The sequence below is a fragment of the Pelobates fuscus genome, chromosome 7 (genome assembly GCF_036172605.1).
Source record: "Pelobates fuscus isolate aPelFus1 chromosome 7, aPelFus1.pri, whole genome shotgun sequence".
NCBI lineage: Eukaryota > Metazoa > Chordata > Amphibia > Anura > Pelobatidae > Pelobates > Pelobates fuscus.
The window spans coordinates 58,510,104-58,529,384 of record NC_086323.1 but is presented as its reverse complement, the minus strand read 5'-3'; the positions used below and the strand labels follow the sequence as shown (position 1 = coordinate 58,529,384).

General features: G+C 39.4%; 1 protein-coding gene across 2 annotated transcripts in view; it reads right to left on the bottom strand.

The window, feature by feature from the left end:
- Positions 1-388: 388 nt before the first annotated feature.
- SLC44A3 (solute carrier family 44 member 3) overlaps positions 389-19,281 on the bottom strand; it is a 181,015-nt gene continuing 162,122 nt past the window's right edge. Inside the window, exons 13-16 of one of the 2 annotated variants that reach the window (XM_063428333.1) lie at positions 12,483-12,620; positions 12,115-12,351; positions 1,860-1,934; positions 389-1,222 (exon numbers count right to left, since the gene is read on the bottom strand). In XM_063428333.1, coding sequence (XP_063284403.1) covers positions 1,121-1,222; positions 1,860-1,934; positions 12,115-12,351; positions 12,483-12,620 — 552 coding nt within the window. In that variant the 3' untranslated portion in view covers positions 389-1,120. The remainder of the gene's footprint in view (positions 1,223-1,859; positions 1,935-12,114; positions 12,352-12,482; positions 12,621-19,281) is intronic. The other variant, XM_063428334.1, reaches the window with a different exon arrangement.

The following is a 19,281-nucleotide window of genomic DNA, read 5'->3' as shown; positions in this document are numbered from 1 at the left end:
TACCTGAGGCAGCAACGATGTCCCTCGTCACTGTCTCCTCCTCCGCACCGCTCCTCCTTCTGACTCTGTCGGACTGATCCCGCCCACCGGCCGAGGAGACCTAAAGCGCATGCACGGCAATGCCGCGCATGCGCATTAGTGCTCCCCATAGGAAAGCATTGAAAAAGAATTTCAATGCTTTCCTATGGGGAAATGAGCGACGCTGGAGGTCCTCACACAGCGTGAGGACGTCCAGTGACGCTCTAGCAAAGAAAATCTTTGCTATAAATCAGGAAGTTCCCTCTAGTGGCTGGCTAATAGACAGCCACTAGAGGTGGAGTTAACCCTGCAAGGTAATTATTGCAGTTTATAAAAAAAACTGCAATAATTACACTTGCAGGGTTAAGAGTAGTGGGAGTTGGCACCCACACCACTCCAATGGGCAGAAGTGGTCTGGGTGCCTGGAGTGTCCCTTTAAATAGTTTAAAAGTGAAGCTGAATTTTACTTTTAAATTACTAAAATGTGTTTTGTTTTTTGTAATTTATGAGACATACTACAGAAGTGTACAGTTGCAGTTCTTCTTTTGTAGGGATTAGCCTGAAGGATCAGAGTTGAGAAAGCCTGAAGAGTAAAAGTTGTCTATATAATGCAAACAAAGGTGGGAGTAGTAAAAAAAACAAAAAAAAAAAAACACATTGGAGAGTATCTCTCATCCTCAACTTCAAGTTTGAATTGGCATCCATGCAAAAGGAATGGCTTTAAAAAAAAAAAAAAAAACCAAAAAAAGTCATTATGGTAGGCTGTGCAAAGCACCATGTCAGTCTGTGTTACCACTGGATACAAACGCAATGCATTATGTTCTTGCACTGTGCAGCAAACGTTGTAGAAATCCTTCTGGGAACTTTGGCAACAGATTTCATTATAAAGAAGTAAACTGTAGGGTTGTACTTTGTGCATGCCCGTAGTCACACAGCATATAGTGTTGGAAACAAATTCCTAAGCTCTTGTACTGCAGGGAAGCTTTGTGATGCAACCAGTCATTAAGTCTTCCAAACGAGCCAGTCTCTTGTCTCTTAACTGTACATTTGCAGAGCTGTAGTTTATCAGCAGACAGGAAGCTCCATTTGTAAAAAAGGATGATCATTCTGCTCTGGCTATTGGCTGTAGTTCTGTACCTTCATCACCATTCTGTGTTGGTATGTTCAGTTTTTCAGGTACACTGGTACTTCGGTGAATTAATGCCTTTTAAAAAAGATTTAGTTATTTCAGTGATTTTATTTACATGACTGATTTGCTTAGAACAGCTATAAAAATAAATATATCTGTAGGAGACACTCCAGTAAAAGTGAAATTAGATCATATTAACTGGTATCAAACACAGTGTCTACTTACAATTAAAGGCTTACTAAATAAGTTGTATGGTGTGATCTTCAGTATTATATTGCAACTTTTTATGGGGGGGAGGGGAGTATGGAGGAGATTTCATGTCCTGATGTAAAAGGAACAAATGATCTGAAAATTGCATTGCTGAGATATGTTTGAGGTCTTCTTGAAATTGTAAACCAATAGAATTTTAGGTCACTTTTCACGTTAGTTCTTAGTAGGATATGTCGTAAATAAGATTCCACAGGATTATTCTCTAATGTGAATTTGAAATGCATAGCAGACTTATCTAAAATTTTCCAGTCTGGCTGTTTTGGCCTTAAAGGACCACTAAAATTACCCAGGCCACTTTATCTCAAATAGTGGCCTGGGTGCAATGGTCCTTTCGTTTTAACACTGCAATGTAAGACTCTGTCACATGACACAGAAGCCCCCATAGGAAAGCATTGATTCAATGCTTAACTATGAGGAGGTTTTGGATGAACGCAACACTTGCCTCTGAGGAGCATTGGATTGAATCAACTATGGAGGCCATGTCTCCTCCCTGATAAGCAGCATTAAGAGTCTCGTGCTGAAAAAAAATTAAGTAAATCTTTAATTGAATTCACAACCATTCTTGCTTCAGTGAATAATCTGCCAGTGTGTAAATGCTCTATGGGAGACTTCCAAGTTGCATAATAAGTAGACTATTTTAACATCATATTTCTGATTGAAACTGCACATCAGAAAAGTGGCATTCTCTTTATAGTTATCACCAAAAGAACATTTTCAATCTTTACAAAGAGTAATAAGACAGAAGGAACCACTTCAGATACGTTTTTCAGAACAATCTGTCAAGCATGGCTGCAGCATAGGCGGAATGGGAAGATAAATATCTTGGTGGAAAGAGTTTAATGCAAAATTCACACTTGAGTCTGTGTGTAATCCGATGCTTTAAAAAGATATGGACTATGGACATGTTCTTTTGAATTAAGGAGAGTGCATACATATTTGTATGCAATTTATTTATCCCTACCTCTTTTTTTTTTTTAACCTAACCATTAGTTTTATTTCAGTGATCTATGCCATTTTCAATGGCTCTCTTTTGCAAGTCAGACGCTTTCCACTGAGTCTAACCCTGTATTGTAGGGAGACACTCATTGATTGAGAGTATGCAGCAAACTCAGCAAGTAAGCCAGCAGGGTTGAACTTAAGTGTAGATTCTAGCTGCAAGGGAGGCAGATACAGGCATTTGGTGTAGTCCAGTTTAGTTGTCAAAATATACTTAAACAGGTTTGACTACTTGCTGTGGGATTGCGCTAGGGCACTTGTGTCACGGTAAATACCAAAGTATGCTGCAGTGTTTATAGTTCTTGAGTTTCCTATTAGTCTTACCATTTTGTTGTAGAACGGCAGCTTCTCATGTGGCTTTGCAGAAGTACATTAAGCCAAGCCTCAAAGGTGCAGCTGAACTACAACTTCCTTAAAGGGACATTCTGGACCCCTAAGGCACAAATCTTGCTGGAATGCTTTGTGTGTGAATAGTGCAGCCTCTTGCCGTTTAAAAATAATGTGAAGATTTCAATAGAAAATTGGCACTTTTCCTAAGTTAACCTTGTTACACTCCATGGCTTGCAAGCAGACAACAGATCCTGTTACTTCCTGCTTCGGTTAGCGCAGTGGAGCTAAACAAGAGGCAGCAATTTCCTAGAGCACCTGCTTTGCAAAGACTTCTCACTGAGCTGGGATGTCTGTGATTAGGCAGCCACAGAAAGTCTGGGCTGGGTAAGGTTTCCAAAGATAGCAGACAAGAGAACTGCAGCTTTTGCAAGCTATTTTTAGATGTACCCCAAATGAAAAAATGCATGCATTTGTTTGTACATTTACTTGCTGGGGGTATATCTACTATTTTGGCAGTGGATCGTCCCTTTATTTCTCAGTATACCTTAGCATAATCCAAAGTTATTGCAGTTATGCCCAACAAATGCCAGGTGCAATGAGACTTCCCTAACTTACAAAGGTTTGCCTCTAGGTACTGCGTGTTGCACTGGTACTGAAATGTTCAGCTGGCATTGGTGCTCGGCCAGTGGGTAAGTTACTATTCCAGTAAGTAGCTTTCGTGTCATTTTGATCAATTATACAACTTGACCTCTTTACAGAACTGGTTGGGCAGGAAGCTCTCAGCAGTTTGCTTTCTGTTCTAAGGAGATACTGATTCCCGGTTTCTCAAAAAAAAAAACAAAAAAAAAACAATACTGAAAAACACCATAAACATATACATGCTGCTTCCTTACAGCGGAATTGTCACTTCCAGAGAAATCCTTATTCCTTATTCCTTGTTCCCTCACCCCAGTAAACGGGGTATATACTGGGATGAATGAAGCAGCAAAGGTAAGTAAAGTGTGCGTCTGGCACCAATTGAAAAATGCCATACAAGAGCATGTGTGTGCCGTATACACTTACAACCGTGCAGGGCTGGTGGGTCCACTGTGGCATGCACATTTAGGTAAAAAGATCTATATTTGTTAAAACAATAACTAACTTTTAGTAAGCTTGGTGGCTGAGCTAAAATCTAGGAAGAGACAATCCCTCCTCAAAAGAATACACTGGTTACTATGACTTTATCTCAATGTTATTTTAACTTATTAATTCCGCCTTTGTAAAATATTTGGGAAATAAACAGCTTTATATTACAACAGAGAACTGTGCTGCCTAAAACAACTAGCTCCCAGCACAAAAGTGCAAATATCTATGGTATGTGCAGTGCATATACAAATACCTATCACCATAACTACGTCCAAAAGCATAAGTGGTCATGGTGGCTGTAGTAACCCTTTAACACAACATGTTTAGTGCTATATATGTGGAATGTTTCTTTAAAGTGCATGTGTTACCAAAAGTGTCATGCTAACAATTAATAGACATTTCCTGGCTAATCATGGCAGCATTTAAAATATGGGTTAGCTCCTCTCTCCAGCCAATAGGACAGGAAAAACAATTAAAGAATTCAATTATCCCGGAGGTATAAGAGATCCCAGAAGACTAGGTTCCTCAGTCTTTTTTTCCTGTCCTCCTAGCCAGACAGGACAGCTTGTATTTATTACAAGGATATTTTTTTTTTTTATGCTCACCTGTCCTTCAGCCTTACTCCCTAATAAGTAAGCCTCCCTCTATAGGAAGACCAGGTACATGCAACCCACCTCCTAGTAGCTGGGGACCCCTGGTAGCCAGAGGAGTTAGTGTTCCTCTGGCATCCTCCTGAGAGCTGTTGAAATGCCTGTTCCTGCAGGTGAATCTTCATATTCTGGCGCCAGATTTCCGGTTTGGCGGATCAGGACACCCGCACATGCGCAATGGTAAGTGGACGCGAGTAGCCCTTTGTTCGCCAGTATCAAAAATGGCGGCTCCGGGCGCTCGCGGCGTATCACGCATGCGCGATTAAAGGCACAGTGCGCCTTTTCTATTTAAAGGGAAAAAGTGCGGTTTAAATTTTGCTGCGAAATTCAAATCCCTCAAGAAATACTTACTGTTCTCTGGGAATCAAGCTCTCTCTCTCTCTGCAGGTATTTATTTATTAAATTTTTCCCTTTTCAGGATACCTTTGGTATAAATGTTTTTTTTTCTGTTAAAATATCCTTTCCTCAATTTTTTTTTTTTTTTCTCTCAGCCTGAACTTGTGTTCTTATAATGGGATCACTCTCCCACTTCAGCTAAATAAGCGATTCTAGGTCATAGGTGAGCATTGATTTATGTATTTTTTTCCCCATAATAAAAACAGTGCAATAGAGGGTACAGTCTCTTGACTTCTGTAATTTCAGCCCTCAAGACCGGACAGGCCCTAGATCTCCTTCTAGGAGAAGGGATAAACTGGCAGCTTGCGTTGGATGTGGCTCCAGACCCTTGGATAACTGCAGGCTATGCAAAAGATGTTTGACTCGAGTTGCAGGAGAATCTGAATTCCAGCAGCCTCCACAAGCATCCACCTCTGCCCAGGATATAGCCTCATGGATAAAACAAGCAGTGGCGGAAGGCATTGCTGAATCACACAAAGGCAAACGTCCTAGATGTGAATATCCCCATGAAAATCACGACTCTTCAGACGAAGATTTCGGACAGGATTCAGGTTCCCTGAACTTTGAACAGATGTCTTCCAGTGATGAGGAATACTCCTGCCCCCTAGACTCTAAAGCAATAGAGCGTTTGATCTCTCTTGTGAGAAGAACACTGGAACTACCTGACGAGGTGCTAGAAACCTCAGCAGCGGACAAACACTTTGGGGATCTCAGTAAAAGGAAACCTTCATTTCCGGTACACAGGTCCATTAAGGATCTTATAAGTAATGAATGGAAGACTCCAGAAAAGAGACTTTCTCTGCAAAACCGTCTGCCAAAATGATACCCCATACGTGAGGAGGATTCCAGACTTTGGACCTCTAACCCAAAGGTTGATGCCTCAGTTATTAAGGTGGCTAAACGTTCTATTCTCCCGATAGATTCCAATGCTTCGCTGAGAGACCCTATGGAGAAAAGAATTGATGCTGACATTTCAAAATGTTTTTTAGCAGCAGGTACTGGATGTCACCCTGCGGTTTCTATTTCTGCTATGTCCAGAGCTATGAGAGTATGGATCCTGGACATAGAAGAGGATTTGGACAAAGGGGTCAGAAGACAACACATTGCAGATTCCTTAAGGGAAGTCAGACTAGCCAGTGAATGGCTCTTAGAAGCCTCTACAGATATAATTAAAGTCATGTCGAAGGTTATGGCATTCTCGGTTGCAGCCAGACGTGCACTGTGGCTCAGATCATGGGGGGCTGATATGGCCTCAAAACATAACTTATGTTCCCTTCCTTTTTCGGGTGAGGTATTGTTTGGGAAACCCCTTGAAGACGCCATCAAGATAGCACTCGATGTCAAGCAGGTTCTGCTTCCGCAAGATAGACGTCCAAGAAGACCTCCACTTGAACGTCGTTCATATAGGGAACACCCTTCCTATAGAGACAGTAAGGCTTATAGGCCAGGTCGTGAATACTACAGACCTAACTCCTGGAGAAGTGGTCAAACCAACAAGTCCGCCAGAGGAAAGCCGAACACCTCTTCCTTTCATCCTTCCAAGCAATTCTGAAGGTTACTACGCCCAAGCACCTTTGGTAGGAGGAAGACCATTTCCAAAGGGTTTGGGCAGAGATCCCAGACTTATGGGTGAAGTCCATATTTACAGAAGGCTATTCTCTGGAGTTTATGGACATTCCCCGATCAAGTTTCATAAGGACCAGTTTGCCCCTGAATTCACAAAAAAGAGAAGCGTTAATTCAGTACACTGGAGATCTTCTACATCAAAGGGTGATTGTTCCTGTTCCAGACAGACAAATGTTTCAGGGCTTCTATTGAAGAAACCTGGAGGAAAGTGGAGACCCATTCTGGACTTACATCATCTCAATATTCACTTGAGGGTGAGAAAATTCAGGATGGAATCTCTTCGCTCTATCATACCGATGGTACGTCAAGGAGATTGGCTAATTTCAGTAGATCTGAAGGACGCTTACTTCCATGTGCACATAGTTCTTCATCACCAGAGGTTTCTCAGATTCTGCGTGAACAATCTACATTTCCAGTTCCGGGCTCTACCGTTTGGAATCAGCACAGCCCCAAGGACCTTTTCAAAGATCCTGGTGACGGTTATCGCATTACTCAGAAAGAAGGGAATAGCAGTATTCCCTTACCTCGACGATATCCTGATAGTCGCTCCAACATGCAAGGTTTTGCTAAAACATCGACTGAGGGTACCCCAGACACTAGAACGCTTTGGCTGGTTAATCAACTACCAGAAGAGTCAACTTCTGCCTGCCAGAAGGTTGGTGTTTTTAGGAGCGGAATTCGACACCATGTCAGCAGTAGTGTCTCTGGCCCATGACAGAAAACTGAGTATACTGTCATGCATTCAAGAATTTCAAATCGAAAAGACGACTAAAGCAAGAAAATGTATGAGAATCATAGGTTCCCTTTCCTCCACGATTGGCTTAGTGAGATGGGCTCAGTGGAACCTCCACCCTCTACAAGAATACTTCCTTCAGGAGTTCGATTCAGCCTCACAGGAATGTGAAATGAAGATGTCCATTCCGGATCACATAAAGTTGTCCCTCAACTGATTTCTTTACTGGCTTTCTTGGTAAAACATATCCAAGGGTTTCCCTCTGAGGAAGGTGGACTGGATGATAATCACCACGGATGCCAGTCAGGATGGTTGGGGTGCACATCTGAAAGACCAATTTGTCCAGGCATTATGGCCCCTGCACACCCGTCATCTTCCTTCCAATATAAGGGAATTGAGAGCAACCTTCCTGGCTCTTCTACACTTCAAGCCTCTCATTCAGAATCAATGGGTGAAACTAAGGATAGACAACAGGGCTGCTGTTGCATACATCAACCATCAGGGAGGTACCAGAAGTTATGCACTGATGAAGGAGATCAAGCCAATCATGAGTTGGGCACAGAAAACTCTAGCCGGGCTCTCTGCCCTATACCTTCCTGGGAAGGAGAATACGATCGCGGACTTCCTGAGCAGACATCAAGTGAAGGAGACAGAATGGAAGCTATCCGATTCGGCCTTCCAACAACTGGTAATGGAGTGGGGGCTCCCACAGGTGGATTTAATGGCTACTGCTCAGAATACTCATCTTCCATGCTTCATGACAAGGAGATTTCACCCTCTGGCATATGCTCAAGACGCCCTTTCATCAAGATGGCCGTTTCAGCTGGCATATGTATTCCCTCCGATCCAGCTCATTCCCACCCTCCTGAAGAAAATCTCCAAAGAACGATGCAAGATAATTGCTATCATCCTGTTCTGGCCTCGTCGTCCATGGTTTCCCCTCTTGAAGAGTCTGTTGATAGACAATCCATGGGAAATTCCAGTCTTCTGGAATCTTCTGTCCCAAGGACCTCTAGTACACCCGGAGCCACACAAGCTGTGTCTTAATGCATGGCTCTTGAAAGGAAATCCTTAAGCGAACAGGGGTTTACTGAAGATGCTGTTTCCAACTTGTTACGTTCCAGGAAGATTTCTACATCTTCTACGTACTATAAAATATGGGGGGCCTTCGCGGAATGGCTTCATGAAGACGTGAAGGATTTAGAGTCACCATCTATTTCCCAGGTTTTAGGATTCTTACCGGCTGGGTTGGATAGAGGTCTAAGTCTGAACACTCTCAAGGTTCATTGTTCCGCTATCTCTGCCATAACAGGTGTCAGATGGGCTGTAAACCCCATGGTAATGCGCTTCATGAAAGCAGTTCTTAGGATCAGACCACCGATCCGGGCATTCAAGTGTCCTTGGGATTTACCTTTGGTCCTACAGGCCTTGAAGGAACAACCTTTCGAACCATTGGACGAAATCCCTATGTTATCCCTGACTCAAAAGACCCTGCTTCTATTGGCATTGGTTTTAGCTAGAAGAATGGCGGACATAAGAGGTCTTTCGGTAGAAGAACCTTATACCACTTTCTATCATGACAAGGTCGTTCTCTGTCCCAGACCGGAATTTCTGCCTAAGGTGGTCTCTCCTTTCCACCTGAACCAAGAGATCATTCTTCCAGTCTACTTTCAGGATCCATCGAACGAGATGGAAGAAAAGTGTCACATGCTGGACCTTAAGAGGTGTCTTTTGATTTACATTCAACGGACTAAGGCATGGAGGAAGTCTCCTCAACTCTTCATTGTCCCTGGGGGCTCCCGTAAGGGCGAAGCGGCCTCTGTTTCTACTCTCCATTCCTGGACTGTCTCCATTATTTCAAGGGCTTATAAGGTCCGAGGAGTTCCTGTTCCCAAGAATATAAGGACACACTCTACCAGGTCGTTTGCCACTTCATGGGCTGCAGAGTCTGGAGTATCACCAGAGAGCATTTGCAGAGCTGCTAATTGGTCTTCTATTGGGACGTTTATTAGTCATTACAAACTGGATGTTTCTTCAGATTCTAGTCTGCAATTTGGCCTTTCGGTCCTAAACTCTTGTGCTTCTCAAAGCAAATAATTATTTCTGAGCATCTATTCCCTCCCTGTGGTATTTACTGCTTGGGTATTCCCCATATGTTAAATGCTGCCATGATTAGCCAGGAATAGGGGAAATTTATTCATACTTACCGTAATTTTCTTTTCCTGGCTATTTTTCATGGCAGCATTTGGGTTACCCACCCATTTTTATTATGTCGGATCAGTTTGCTACTAGACTGAGGAACCTAGTCTTCTGGGATCTCTTATACCTCAGGGTAATTTAATTCTTTAATTGTTTTTCCTGTCCTGTTGGCCGGAGGGACGAGCTAACCCATATGTTAAATGCTGCCATGAAAAATCGCCAGGAAAGGAAAATTACGGTAAGTATGAATACATTTTCCCTAGTTGCAGCCAAATTTACTTGTAAACTCCTAATCTAATTGTAATTATTACTGCTGATTCAAACTATCTCTGTACCAAATTTAGAATTACTGGGAACAAAGTGGATTGCTAATTTAGGGCCAATAGAGCCAAACTGAAAACAGAATTGATCTTGGAGACTTTCCCTAATATGGCTATTATGGCCCACATTTTTTTTAATTCTCACTTTAATGAATAACCCTGAAGATGTTCATTATTATTATAGAGCCAGCAAATCCCGTAGCGCTGTACAATGGGATATCTTTAAACCTCCAATATGGTTTCTAAAAACGATATAACATGATGCAAATAATCAGATTTCAAACCTGTATCCTGAGAAAATGTCCAAATGTTGGAATACAATTCAAATAATGTGAAAATATTGAAATTGCAATTCTCAAATATAAAAGAGAGAATGCATTTCTGTCTTTAGGGGGCACTGCAGGAAAAAAAAAAATCTTTCTTTTGCCTATGTGCTTCATCTTTTTGGTATAGTTGGTGGAATTGTTTCTGTCTTCTCAGTTAAGCCTTAAAGGGAAGCTATAGACACCCCCCCCCCCCCCAACCAAATCAGTATAGTGTCAAACAGTAATCTGGCCACTACATTCCTCCCTCCCCCCATTCCAGTTAAATGGTGACACCAACAGCTACCATTTGAAAATATTACCACAGTATTTTCAAATACAGGCAAAATAAATTTGACTTTCTAAATACTTATCTAGTAACTTTAAACTGGTTACTGAATACGTTTAATACAAGCATCATAATATTTTACACACATTGCATTTTATGTCCCCAGTGTGAGAACATAACTTCCAGTCCCTAAAAGAATATTTGTTTTTCTCATAGCTTTAACATTTCCGGACATTTTACATCTCTAGACGAGGGTCTCTCTAACTTAAAAGGGTATTCCAGACGTGGATCCCTTGCACACTGTGCCTAGTGAAATCGATCATCTAGGATTCATGCTCATGCTAGCTGGGATTCTGGGGGCATTTTGGATCTAGACTGCCCTTGCAGGTGGGAGAATTCTAAAAGGGAACTGGCTATGGTTCTCTCTGTAATGGCTCAAGTGAGCTGGAATATGTATGAGACCTGAAACCCGTTCTTCGTGTTCTCATAAAATTCTGTTTTTGGCCATGAACACAAAATAAAATCAGTTTTAGTGCTTGGAACAAAATTGTCCAGAAAAGCAAAGTAATAAAAAGGAATGCATTTCTCATAATGTACACAAGGCAATTTCCTGGATCAGTGTTTCAGCTTATTCAGTTAGTATGTGCCATGAAGTTATTTTCCAGTTGTCTCATTACTGGGCTGTACTGTGACAAACATTTCCTACCTGCAATAACCCTTTTGCCATGAGGTAGTTGTACTTCTCAAATTAGTCCTTAGGTGTTATTCCGTTTTATATTTCTATTCCATTTGGAATAAAGCAGAGTATTCCATAAAATAGTGATTGTTTTGGGAAGAACTGATTTATAGAAAGCACCACTGCTGTGAGTGACTAGAGGGCATGAGGTCAACATATATAACCAACTCACGTGATGTACTAATTAATGTGCTACTCCAAGCAAAATATACACATTTTACACGGGTAACGCTGTATAAGGATTTCTCCTTCCCTTCATTCTATTCAGAAAAGCTGCACCAATTTGTAGATATGCTTTGCCCAGACCATAGAATATCTTGTATGGCATTCAAACAATGTGACAGGTGATCAGTTCTTCCCAAAACAATCCATAAAATAATGAATACTTTATTTTATTCCAAATGGAATAGAAGTATAAAACTGAATAACACCTGAGGACTGGTTTGAGAAGTGCAATTAACCTCATGGCTAATATGCAATGATAAAGGTCAAGTGCCCAAGTCACTTCATCTCAATGACGTGGCCTAGGTGCACTGATTCTGTCATGTGAACCAAAGTAAAACATAAATGGCAATATTTATCTTGAAGGGTTAAACACACCTCCAGTCACTGCTACACCGACAGCTACTGGAGTAGTTTCTGCTGCAATGACCAAATAAAACTGTCACATGACGTTGCAATCCACATAGAAAAGTAGTATCCTTTATTATTTTTATTGCACACACAGTGGGGGAACCACAATAACTAGAACAGGGACACTAAAGTGTTAGGAATACAGGTATGTCTTCCTTCAAGCATTAAAAAGGGTGTCAACTCCAGTCTGACCTATCCTTTCAAGGATTGACATGGAAAGCGCTATGCCTAGTACAAAATTGTTCAGCACTAAATTAAAAGTCATGTGAAAACTAGGTCAAAATGACAGTAAGTTCTTAACACATTGTACGAATTAATTAAGAATGTAATTTGGTATAGGTAACATCTGTAAAGGTGCTTACCATTAGATCTTGTTCCATAAAGTATGGTCTTTCAGGAGTTCCATCATTGGTCTCGATGTCCACTGCATAACACAGAAACAAACTGTGCACAACTGTTTCGAACAGTGACAGAAAACTGTGGGCAACCAAATAAGCAAAAAAGGCAACCAACAGCAGAGGTACAACCCAAACATGTAGTTCACGGTGATAGTTGAATGCCATAAGTCCTCCAAACACCGTAAAACACACTACAAATACCTAAAAAAATAAAATAAAAATAGAAATATTGTAAGTAAAATTCTGAATCCTGAGAGACTGTATGAATAGATTTGCTTGGTTTCTGATGGGTCTGTGGAAGCAAAATAAATTTAGGCGGGCTCATACTTCACCTTTCCGAGGAAAATCATGAATACCCCAGCACAGTTCAGGTATGATACAAAGGGGGGATTTTTGATCATGAGGTTGTAGCTATCCTTTGCAGAGGCACAGAATGGTGTTCCATTTATTATTGTTGCAGCATACGCATTCTTAACAGGAGAGAAACATAACAGGTTTAAATTTAGTTTTAACTGTAAGAATCTTTAGAAATAAAAAAATAATTACATTAACTTTTTAAAATATATATCATGAGGTTCACATAGTACTATCCTTAAGTTTAGTAAATCATGTATTCCTTAAACATATTTATGTTTCAGAACAATTAGTTAATATATGATACTATTGTGAATATTGAATTTACATTTTGGACAAGCATTTTAACATTTTAGAATTTAAAACAATTCAAATTGCTAATTGTTTACATACTTACAGAGGGAATTACAGCTGCAGTTTTTACTAAGAAACTGTATACTAGTGAAAGCAAAAATAAAAAAAATGGCGATTTTGAATAGATAAACTGTTATTCATCAATAACAATGGTAAGTAATATAATCTAAGCTCTCTCTGCTGGCAATGATAATGCATTATGTTTTGCCAAGACATTTTTAGAAAAATAAAACTGCAATGTAATGATTTTGAAATGTGTGTGTGTTTTTTTTTTTTTTTTTAAACAGCTAATGTCTTTGAAAAAAATATTACTACAAATAATGAGATTTATTTTTGGTTTACTGCAAACAGAGAGCATACCCTTTCATGAAGGACATTGTAATATCATATTACACATGCTAATTATACATTAAATATTACACAGTTTACAATTCAGGGAACCCAATGTAAACAGAGATTGCATTTATCTAAAAAAAACAAAAAACATTTCAGATGTTATCTTTGATGTAAAATATTATCAGATCACACGTTTGCATTTGTTCAAAACAAAAATTGTCCCAGCAAATTTCAAAGTTGAAGCATGGGAAAATGTTAAATGGAGGGTGAAACAGAATGATTTCTTTCTAAAATGGTATGCCTATAGGTAAATAACCTGGGGTGTTTTTGTTGGACTTTCTGAACACCAATCATTTACTATCCCAGCATACTACATTTTGCAAAATTTTAGCTTTAAAACAGCCACCCCAGCCTCATCATCAAGTTAATGTAACAGCAATGGTAGGGCAGTAGGTTACTTATTTGCCCCGCTGCTCTTTTAAACTACTCCTCACCATCTCATTTAAAGTTCACTCAATCCATGTGTACAAACCCATCTCTGCTCCTGTTGCCATTTCATTCTGTAAATGTGTTTTGTGCTTCTTGGACATTTAGACATTTCTTTGTGTACCCTTCAAGATTTAGTACATGCTACTATCACTCACAAACAAAGCTTTTAACAACTCTACCCCCATTATATTTATTCTCCAAATCATAGGCACACCCCTCCTTGGTCACCCTGCAAGATTTGTGCATCAAGTGGAGGACAGCAAACAGCAATTTCCAAGTTGACAACATTTGAGGGCGATTTGCATTGATATTACTTGCATGAAATTTCCACCTCATATTGCAAAATGAGAGGAAGTCTTTACATGCAAATAGTCTTCTGTACAAAGAACACATTGGATTTTCTCATTTAGGAATTATGCATTTCCCAGTTTTGTTCCTATGGGAGTACTGATAAAACCTGGGCCTGGTATGCGTTGAGGGTAGGATTGGGAACCAATCAAGCCAACATTACTCAATACATTTTTAGCACTGGGGAAAAACAATATTATTTAATAAAATTAGAGGATGCTTAGCATTGTGCTATGAAATATTGGGGAAAGACATAGCTCCCCCTAAAAATGAATCCATGACTTCTCTGTAACCAAACCGTACGGATTGTGCAGTCGCTGCTTTTACCACAGGAAATGCTCTAAGTTCCACAGTATAATTTCTGTCTGGCCGACCATCAATATTTGCGTTTGACGTGAGGAAAGGTTAAAGTGCAGATAGTTAATATTACTTTGGATTCTGATTATGCTTTTCATCTAAATATTTGCCCGTGTACGATGTTGCACAGAGTTACAGACTACTCAGTTTCTGTGATTACACTCATTGTTCTGTTATACTCTTTGAACCTGTAAATTCAACATATATAAACATGCCAAATTCTGGGATAATTCTTTGAGCAAAACGTAAGATTTATATTTTGTGTGAAGGATTTAATTAAATGACGTGTCCAAATCTTGTTTAAACAATAAATTGTCTCTCGTAAATAAATAGATCACAATTACTCATTTAACCCCTTAAGGACACACGACGTGTGTGACATGTCATGATTCCCTTTTATTCCAGAAGTTTGGTCCTTAAGGGGTTAAAGAAGCTAAGAGAACAAATGTGTGATGGAAGCCAACTGGGCATGTGTTACAATAGCCTCACTGTTCTGTTAATATCAGACTTGGCTAGGCAAATTAAAACCTGTGCTAATATACACGTGTGCTAATCTTCACAAAAGACAATCAAACAGTGGAGAACATAGTGCCACTACACCCGATACTGTACAAACTTACATTTCTGATTATTAAAAACACAACATAGATATTCCCTTTATAACATGTGAAATCCCAGGAGTGATATGATATGTATATTTTCCATACACTGTTTTCATGAAGGCATTGAAAATATTAGAAGCATTACAAGCAACATAACCATTACAGCTCAGTGTAGTGGTTATGCTGCCAATTGTCTCTGGGCACTGCCGCCTGGTTCTTTGTCAGTTATTCAACTATTCAGGATTAGTATTAAACACATTGGGGCTCTCCTCAGCACCCAGAGACCTCCCTCACTGCATTTATAATACAGAATGTACACTTCTGCATTATCAGTGACAATTTCGTTCAAATTGACTGGCGATAGGTTGAGAGCAGGTTAGCTCCAGCTGCAGCAGTGGATATGCTGCTTAAAATATAATTTTAACTTGGTAACAAATCAGTTGGCCATCTCAAAAATATAATTTCGGTATTTTACTGTTAAGGATTATGGAAATGTTGCCATTTGGAAGGGCAAATAACTTGGTAATGATGCATGTGTATGATAGTGACACATTTTAGACTATAATACTTGTAAAAGCTAAAATCTAACTGAATTTTTTTTTTTTAAGTACTAGGCCCGCATAACCAATGTCTCCCACAACAATTCAGCAGTCTGTTACTAAAATGGTTAGTTTACTTTCAGAGAAATACAACCGCAAACACTGTAGCATTTACACAACATGGAGTTTAAATATTATCAGGTCCGGTCAGGTCATACACTAATTTCATATTTCAAATTGTCATGTGATCCTTCTTAACATGAGGCAGGTCCAGCTTAAATTCCCAGGCATATTGCAACTACCATACACAAAGGATTATGAGAGTTTTGTGGTTATATAAACCCAGTTACATACAATCTATCTCTAACAATAAAGGCACATTGTAGACTCTATAACCATTTCATGACCCCTGGTGTTGTCTTTGCTTTCAGTGTTAAACCCTTTCCGCAATTTAACACTAATTAATAGTCCTTGGACATTCGTTCAATAGGCTGAAATTGGGCTGAAAGTGGTCAGCTCACATTCTCAATCACAGCAGCCCAATCTACTTTAATTTACAAGAAGAAATACTAAACATTTACACAAAAAGGCTAATTTATAACTTGGTTTACTAAGAACACACTGTAAAACATTTATTGATAGCTGGTTACTTCTATTCAGCTGTCTGCTTCTGAAATTATTAGTTTGGAACGTAGCTCATGCTATTATAGATTGTTGATTGATATCTATGGTAGAATGAGCACATTCTTTATTATTTTGTAGAGTAGAGCAGTAATTGTGCTGATTTATGATCTTTGTTGCTAATCTCCAATTTCAGATTTATGACATCACATCACATTATTTTCCAGGAATAGGAAATTGCTGTTGAGATCACTGTGACTTACTATGTGCTGGTTTCTCTGTTTACCCTCTCTGTAGAGGGACAAATTATGCAATTTTTTTAGTTTTTTTTAAGAGATGCCCATTTAAACTTTTTCTCTAGAACTACCTGTATAACATTACAAAAATCATTTTTAAAATTTGACTCAGTTCAAGATGGAAATACATTATTAAAAAAGCCAAATTATTGGGTTTGTGCCACGGCAAGATCTCTTCCATTTTATTCCATACTCCTCAGTAGAGAAAACACATAGATTTTTCTAAAAACTACCAGTTCCATAGTTCCTGATCCGTATCTGATCTAGGTGTGATTGCTGGTGGTCAGTATTACCAACTACTAATTAGTTATTTAATGCAGTGCAACCACAAGGCAGCCACCACAGTATAGGACACTGGGCCAAATCTCCAAAAATTAAAGGGAATGGGCTTAATTTAAGTAGAAGACCGAGGTCCATTTTAGTAGCTGAATTGTTAAGGCAGAGAATCCTTAGTAAAAAGATTTAGAGCACCACTAGTCATAGAGCCGACTTGGTATGCATAAGAGGAACCAAACAAAAACATCCACTTGCAAAATCAAATAGTCGATATCTCATGCACGTTAAATTCCAGAGACATAGAATACACAGACCAGCATCTAATGTGCATCACAAACGGAAGAAAACAAACTTTTCAAGATTAAGAGAAGGTATCAGGAAAGGTTTGCTAGAAACCACCGGTATGTTGGTGGCACTTGCTTGCTTCTTGTACAGATATTACTTATACTGGAAAAATATAGTGTCTAATCTTAAATAAAAATAAGCAATAAGGCATTACAAATAAACTATTTTAATATGTTTCTAATGCAAATTTTAAAATGACTGTTGCACATCACACACAAATTCCTGACATGATAATTTTCTAGTTTTCATCAGTCTATTAAATTTAGTTCCAGATTTAAACACATTTTATTTTCCAATATATCAATTAAAGGTCCACTATAGTCCCCCAGACCACTTCAGCTCAATGAAGTGGTCTGGGTGCCAGGTCCCCCAGGTTTTAGCCCTTCAGATGTAAACAGAAGTTTCAGAGACACAGCTATGTTTACATTGCAGGGTTAATCCAGCCTCTAGTGGCTGTCTCCCTGACAGCCACTAGAGGCCGCTTCCGCGATTTACACAGAGTAAACCGCACTTATTTGACGCTGGAGTCCCCGTACGAAAGCATTGGGCGGGCTTGAATGCGCACCCAAGCCTATGGCCATGCATGCGCATTCGGCTCCACTCAGAAGCGGACAATGATGGAGAAGAGGTCACCAGTGCTGAGGGAGTGGATTAAGGTAAGCATATAAATGGTTAAATAAGCATTTATTCACCACGGAACGGTGACTAGGGCTCTATAGCGTTAGGAATACATATTTGTATTCCTAGTGCTATAGTGTTCCTTTAAGTCCCTTAGTACTTGTAGGTTCATCAGTATTCCATCTCCTAAATGAATCCCTATTAAGGCATATAACTGTATTAGTGCAGGAAATCTTATGCTGGAATCGGGCATGCTATACGTGCAGACCAGTGTTAAAAGCAGAATCCACAGTGTCCTAGGCAACAGAACAATGCATCCAACAAAAGTTATTTCATGAAAATATTCTTCTATTTCTGAATCAGAATAGCTTAACTGGTGCTTCTAGATACTGATCTATTATAGCAATAATAAAAAAGTTACAGTCTGTAGAAGAGCCCTTGTTAAAACATCACCATGTCTATGGTGTCAAAATGTAAAATTAATCACAGGATGAACAAGAAAGCCTTTAACCTCAGTGGGATAGTTTTGTGAATCATAACACAGTTTCATATCTTTCACATATGAAGAGAAACTATTTGGATATTTGTCAACTACTGACGACTTCACATGTGGTGTTACACATAGAATTCCCAATTACTAAGTAAAAAATGAAAAGTTTTGTTGGTCGCAAAATAGCTATACAGTGAAACTGAACTCAATGTTACGCATTTTGTGTTGGGGTTTAAAGATCAGCTGCTGTGTGGTCTGCAATGATACTAGCAAGGTCTTCTAGCAACGCCAGAGGCAAAATTCCATCATAGTGACTTATAACTTCCAGCAAATACAGCAAGCAGCCTTGTCCTTTTGAATATATAGCAATTATCATGTTTCAAAATTCAGATTTTTTTTTCTCAGCAGAAACATGTGATTTGATGAATTTTAGTCAAACAACTTGCATTATCACCTGTGGATATAACATACAACATTCTATAAACTAATGTGAATTTATTTTTAGGAATCTGGTGATTTTCAAATAAAAGGAACACTCCAGACACAGAAAGCACCTCAGTTTGCTGTGTGTGTCTTATGGGAGAGGAGTATCCTAGCTTAACACCAGTTTATAAAACTGCTGATTACACTCCTCTGGCTCTCAATCAAACAATCAGGGAGGTTTGCAGCCTCCTTTCATTAGCTCCCCTGAGCCAATGTAAGTGGCTGCTTCGTCCTACACAGACCTCAGCATAGCACTTCTAGACCAGACGTGGCTTCTCATTGAGACACTGAAAGTCTCTCCCGGTAAAATAAAAAAGTGGATGGGGGAATTGCTAAGGTTGCAGTTTATAATATCTGTAGCCTTTGCAAGCTCTTTTAAGATGTACCCCCAATGAACGCATGCATGAAAAATTGATGTATTAATTGGGGTGTATGTCTACTAAACAGTGATTCTCTTCTCCAGTTCATCTATTTTGGCCTTAACTATTTTGCCCACTTTAGCAAATAACCCCTTGTGTCACAGAAAATAGAAGGGCTTGTAAAGGTTGCATACAGCAGTTTTGCTGACTTGTTTTTCATTCACCCCATAGAAAACATTCAGGGAAAAAATATACATGGATGTT